The following is a 7015-nucleotide window of genomic DNA, read 5'->3' on the forward strand; positions in this document are numbered from 1 at the left end:
GTTATTAACTTTCGTTCGAACTCCACCTACAATCATCACCAAATTATCCTCGCGAACAATATCTCCATTGTGAGAAACCTCGACCTCTCACAAGTCAATCAGCCACTTTAATCCCAGCCGGTAATTTCGTTCGCAATTATCCTGAATCTGATAGCGTGCAATTTCACCGACGAGCAAACTGCCGAATTCCGACCTTGACAACAGAGCGTCGCTTAATTAGCCATTTGATCCGCGCAGGCTTTTTAGGGAAAAATTTAATGATAGTACGAGATAGAGTGTCCGCATCCTGAAAGCTCTAAAACTCCCTGCCAAAGATATCGGTGAGAGAGAGAGAGAGAGGAGCTGTGCTAGATGCTAAATTGAAGGTCAAAATCTGATATGCCGCTTCCTTGCAGCAGGGCGAGGCCCGCCTTATTGGGCTTCTCGCATATATGCTGCAGGTAACTCTGATATTCCCACCCAACCGCCTACCTGTTGGAATACCTAGGCGGCTGAAAGAGCGCCAAAAGTTCATGCCCTCTGGAAATATTTTTGCAATTCATTGCGCAAGGGCGTTTTAGAATTCCTCCTTCCTTGTAGTGACAAAAAATTTGCCAAATTAATGAGGTTTATTTTAAAATAATTCAAAGTTAGCACCAGCAAATTCCATAAGCTAACTTGGCATGTAAATATAATTATTTATTTAATTTCATAGGTTTCAATTTTTTTCTGGGTTTGTTTGATTTTGATAAATAAAAATGATGACTGGTGATCTGAATATTATTAACGTTATATGTTCTCAATTGTCATTATTGACGAACAGGAACAAAACTTTAATTATAATTTCTACTCAGAGCACAAAATCAAACGAATCAAATTCCTTAGTGGAATCAGAGCTTTTTGTTAGCCGTTCAAGTCGTTCAACTTCAATACAATTTTAGACAACGAGAGCAAGAACTGGAGACCACCATGACACTTTTTTCCAAACTTATTAGAACTGATGAGTGATAAGTTTGAGCTCGGATTACGAGTTTAATTAAAAGAGGGAATTAGTGGAAATACTATATACTTATTTATAGTGCGAATTTTTTATTATTCCAAAATTAAAATCAAAGATATTTGTAATTTTACAAATTTTACTAATTTCTAAACATTTTTTCTTATTTAATTTAAATCATTAAAAAAAAAACAATTTTTATGTCTCATTTTTCTAAATTGAAACCAAAAAATTAAATCGTTTTAGTCAATGTCATCAATGAAATTTTATTTACGTTAATTACATCAAAATATTAAAAAAATTATCTTGACCTGATTCACAATTATGTCTTTCAAACTGAAATAAAATATAAATAAAAATTAATTCGCATCACCTCCTAATACCCGTTGCAAGAAATGAGAGCACCTTACGCGATGGCGTCATGCAAGTCAGTGACACATCATTTCTATAAAACCACCTCACTCTGTTTCTTTGCAGTCAAGAATTTAATATTCGGTTGCAGCTAGTGCGCGAGGAGTCGCCTCTCGTTACAATATCGCAGCCAATTCAAGGTGATCCACTTGGGTTCCGGCCGCTGCTCGCGAATAAAAGCCACTCGAGAGTAAAAACCAGACGCTGAACATTATTCGTATTTATTTTCGAGTGATCCAGACCTTGTTGTGCGAATAATTATTTCAACTGCCACCACCTTAATCTAAACAAAATCGAGCATTGAACGTGAAGGTTGGGGTCTCTGTCAAAATTATTTCCACTCCGTTGTTTCATTCTAATTAAAAGAATACGAGGAAAAAAATAAAGCTTCCTTCCATTGAAAATGCTTCGGACAAAGTAGAGTGAGACGAATTGCACTTTCTTGAACGAAATTTTTCGTCACCGCCACATTTTTAGAAATTTATTGTTTTCAATTGTCTTTCAATTGATATCATATCTTCATTTCAAACGTTCTATCGCACAATTGAAAAATTCAATAGAATTTGTCTTGCTTATTTTAAAATATTTGATAAAGTTCTGTTTTAAACAGTAGTTTTTAGTATTACATTTAATTTTAATAAATTAAAAGCCGCTTTAAAAAACAGCAAAAGGAAGTTGAAAAAGAAAACTCTTTTGGTTCTCCACAGGTTCTCCAGTTTGGCAGTTGTCCAGGTCAAATTAGAGCTTTTTTAATCAAGATGGTGGACTTAAAACCAAACTTGTTTGGATCAATTTACATATAAAATAAATGAAATGCCGTATGAAAAGAGCAAGTGTATTCGAAAGTTAAAGCTTCTCGTAACATCTCTCATCGGCTGATGATGTGAGAAGATTTTGTCCTAGAAATCCACATCGCGCGGTTCTGCCCGAAGTCGTATAGAAGAGAAGAAATCTCGCTTGAAACAACACAAAAAAACGGATGTGCGTCTCCATAAAAAATTCGTTCCTTTTCTATCAAAGCAGATGCGTGAGAAAGGAAAAAGAATTATGATAAATCTGAAAATGCTTGTTTCGTAAAATAGATGCGTCTTTTCATTTCACTTTCTTCACTCTTGATTCTGAAAATAAACACGCCGTTTGACTCTAACAATAAGGTCTAGGATTTTTGCGCCAGTTTGTCACGGGAAGATGCACGGCAATGAGACACTTTGTTCACAAATAATTATGGGACGTTTCGCTAAACAACATAATTTGGTGGTGCTGAGCACAGCCTTGGGAATGATGACAATCTTAATGTTTCCTACTCTTTGCAACAAATTACTAAACTGAAGTAAAACAAAAATTGTATTTTTAATCAAAACTACAAACTTGCATAATACACCAAATATCTTTCTGGACTGTCAACAAAAGAATACATTAAAACTTTAAAAATAAAGTGAAAAGATTGAGATTTGAGAATTTTAATTGTTTACAGAAGATGTAATTTTAATTCAATTTAATGTTTTAATTAAAATATTGAAATTTTTGCAATAAAAATAAATATTTTTCTCATTCGGCAAAAATTAGTTTTACTTAATTTGAATTTTCACAAAAAGGAGCCGTTGCCAGAAACAGCGTATTATTACTTATGGGAAATTAGTGAGTTAATTTTTAAACCGTGAAAGCTTAATGTGAGGAAGTAAAATTAGCTTTGAAAATTGGTGGAAATTTGTTAGCAGTTAAGTGATGAGACCTCCTGCAAATCTCATATAAACTTAATGGGCCACACGCTGTTTGTTCTTTTTTTTTAGCCTTTATGTCTTTATGTCCTCACCGTGGCTGAAAATCTTTCTTTTACACAAAAAGCTGCAAGAGAAATAAAAAAGGATCTCCTTTGAGCCATTTGTATGCCGAACGTAAGAAGCAGAGAGGAGAGAGAGAAATGCGTGCTGCCGTATTTAACACGACTAACCTACATTTGCGGCGGCTCCTCAATAGGAAAACTCGCGTGGATATGTTTTTCTGCCGACGCTATTTTACATGCGCCGAGCGAAGCACAACACACAAGCAAGCGACGAGAGTGCGTGCATCGTAATTAAAAATCGCCTCCGTGCTGGGATATTAATTATTCTGTTTATAAATACAAGAGTGACACATTTGTAAAAGTTAAAAATCGTGAATTTCTCTTCTACCTTCTCAATTTTCATCATTTTTAATCTAAAATACATCAAAAGAACCGAAAGTTGCTAAAAATAAAACTGAACAAGATCGATCTTTTTTGCTTCAAAAACATAGAAAAAGCAATTAATTAAAGTAATTTATCTCTCTGCAATCATTAAAGTCTCCACTGGAGTAGAAGCAGAGCTTTGGAAAACTAATCAAAATGTTAACTCGGGGAAATGATTAGAAGTTGAGAATGCTCGCACACATATTATTAACTGTTTTGCACCCACAGTATAATGAAAATGTGTTTTGACGTAAGGTGAAACCTTTCACAAGGCGCCACAATTGTGTGCCGAGCACCACCAAGGTCTTTCTCGGAGCACACAAGGCTCGCTCTCCAAGTTTTAAGCAGCTTAATCGGCCAGGTGGAGTTTGCTCTTATTATTCAAAGGAAACACCACACACTGAACCGAAATTTTAATTCTAATTTAATTATTTTTAAGTAAAAAATTGTTGTTTATTCAAACCTTTGGGATAAATATAAATTTAGTTAATTCCTTTTATTCTTGAACGGGACATAATTATTTATGTTTTCAGTTTTAACCTTTTTAATGCCAAAACCTGATTCTCTTTCTGAAATTGGCAACGACGCCATTTTCAATGAATTTAGCACCGAGATAAAGAGAGAAGGTCACGCGCACTTACCGACAGACAAAGTCCAAAGGGCCCACGCGAGGGCTGAGGTCCCCGAGGGGCTCCTCGTGCGTCCACTGCACATCATTTCCCGGCCATACACTCGCACTGGACACACTAGCACTGCTCTAGGTCCGTACCTGACTGACTCAACCTGCGGGAGACCTCCTGAGCGCGCCAGGTGAGAGACGCGCGAGGGGCCCCTGTTCGCCGCCCCTTCCACGGTCGCGCCAGGCCGCGCTCAGCCGTAACGGGACAAAAAGCTCGCTCTTATTTTTGAGTCGCCCACTATTTTATAATCAACACGCACAATGGCCACATGAATGTTTGTGTTATTTTCTTGCTAATGGATTTATCATTCGGCTGTGGAGATAAATCATTTCGGTTGTTTTGGAATTGCCCATGATTCTGACGTACACGAATTAATTAGCAAAATGTTTTTATCAGAAACATAAAAAATTTTAATACGCACAAAAATAATTAGCTGAAATAATAAATTGCATAATATTTGTTTTATTATTATTAAAACATTTTAATTATTTTTTAATTTAATAAAATTTATTAAATTTAAATATATATATTTTTTTATTTATTTTAAATATATCTAGATTTTTTTTATTATTTTTTTATATTTTTAATATAATAATTTAGATGCACAACAACATAAAATTATATACTTGATTGATTTGATTAAAGAATTGCTCTGTTAGTTCTCAGGGTTCTGTTGGTCGTTCTCCTTTTCCATGGCTGATATAGAACTAAAATTGCATTCATTATGAATTTATAAAATTTCACTCTCTTATTTGACATCTACTTTTGATGTCTAAATTTCAAACAAACGCGCAAAAACATCAAGGAACCAAATTTTCTTTCAAATTACAGATTTGATTTCAAAAAATAATATTTAATCACAAAACTCAAAAATGCTATTTCTCATTTATTTTAATTTTTATGACATCTGAAGAATTAATCAGCCTTTAAATTAGAACTGCTGGGCTCCTTTTTTCTTAGAGACATTTAAATAAATAATTAATTTATGTTACGTTGAAAAATGTTTAATGAAATACAATTTATAAAACCCCATCAAGAAGAGTTTGTTCTAAATATTTATTTTTGTTGAACTTCTTGACGTTTTTAGAAGCCCTATTCACACCAAAAGCAGTCATTATGTGTTTCCACGTTTGCGAGTCAATCAAACAAACAGAGTTTTAAATCCGCCTGTTAACACCGAGATGATGTTTTGCAATTGCTCTTGCATATTGCAGAGGTCTGTGAACCTCAATCTCGAGTGTTGCAGTTGGACCAAGCAGAAAGAGCCCGGCAAAATGTGATAAACGCGTGAGCTGGATTTTTTTTTTTTTTTGCTCCAGCACGATCACTCACTGTGTGCCGAGAGAAGTGAAAGTAAATTCGCTCGCATTGATTTCAGCAAGCGCGCGGGGGAGGCATGTGAGAGCAGAGTTAAAAATAAAATATTATAATGCCGCCGCCGCCGGTGCATTCTAAAGCACCCACGCTCTCATGAATGGAAATACACGCGTGCATTTTTAATTGGTCAGGTGTGGAGCGCAGTTGCAATTAGCCGCGGTAATTGAATATATTGTTAAGTGTGGCGTGATTGTTAATTGTGCTCAACAGAGGAGAGCAATTAGATGAGAAGATGTTCCTTGCTTTTTAATTTAGCATGAATAATTACATTTCCGTGTCCAGCTAAAATAATTACAGAAATAAAACAATTTAAGGAAAAAGTCAGAAAGTATAAAAATTGAAAAAATTTTACTACGAAAAACTTAGAAAATAAATGTATTAAAATATTCTTTTTATTTTGATGATTTTTCAATGTTTCGCACATAAACATGAAATTAATATTGGTGGCTCAATTCCTTTGAATATAAATTATAATGAACACTTTTAAAATTATTTTAATCACAGGAAATTGAGGAAATTCGTGCTGTCCTTATCTAAAACTTAAACGATGAAGAGTTGCTTGACTTGTGGCGGAAGGGGTGCGTTCTTTGTGGATAAGAGTTGACAGTCGTTGGGTATCGCGGGCAGTGAAATACAATAACCGCCAATCTCCCTTTCCCCTTCAGACGGCCATCCTGTTTGACCCTGCTGTTTCGGGAGACTGCACACAGCAATGACTCATTACTCTGCACGTAGAAAGCGAAAATCAGGTGTAGGTGAAGCCTTAATTTTTGCCAACTTCATTGTTGCCAAATTTTATTTTGGCAAAGAGAGTGATCAACGATTTAAAATTTTAAATCAATAAATTTGTTTTATCAACTATATTGTATATTTTTAACATTTAATTATTAACGATCCAAAATTATTAAAAAAATTTCTATTTATGAAAAGTAGATATTCGGATAAGTATATCAAGTTTTTAAAATTAATCCTTTTTATTGATTCAATCAAAAATTATAAATAAGAAATTGAAATAATGCTAAAATTTAGGTGTTTATTTTCAAATTTAGTTCCTGTCAATACATTTTTAATTCATAACATAAGGAAGATAGAATCCCCTCTATCTTGATATCTTCCTTGATGCATAACCAAATCTTACCTGTAGTATAGGCCACCTGCGCGACACCCATGTACATTAAAAAGTTCGTAAAAATGGAGGTAGGTAGCGCTTGAAAACCAATGATTTATGTATTAAAAGTTATAAACGTTTGCAATAAAAATAATGTCAAAGAGTTGCTTCTTGAATGTATATTTTTTTAACTTAAACTCTGGATCAGTGGTTTTATTTTGTTACGGTGAAGAATCGTCAAAGAAAACTATCAGGGA

The 7015-nt window shown here is 34.4% G+C and overlaps 1 protein-coding gene across 1 annotated transcript in view; it reads right to left on the bottom strand.

The window, feature by feature from the left end:
- The window catches only part of LOC132197525 (CUB and sushi domain-containing protein 1), a 30081-nt gene extending 25695 nt beyond the window's left edge, over positions 1–4386 (bottom strand). The window contains exon 1 of the mRNA XM_059620867.1: positions 4235–4386. Within this exon, the coding sequence (XP_059476850.1) occupies positions 4235–4310 (76 nt within the window). The 5' untranslated portion in view covers positions 4311–4386. The remainder of the gene's footprint in view (positions 1–4234) is intronic.
- Positions 4387–7015: the final 2629 nt, after the last annotated feature.

Source organism: Neocloeon triangulifer, unplaced genomic scaffold (assembly GCF_031216515.1).
Source record: "Neocloeon triangulifer isolate White Clay Creek 2 clone unplaced genomic scaffold, ASM3121651v1 ptg000012l, whole genome shotgun sequence".
Taxonomy (NCBI): Eukaryota; Metazoa; Arthropoda; class Insecta; order Ephemeroptera; family Baetidae; genus Neocloeon; species Neocloeon triangulifer.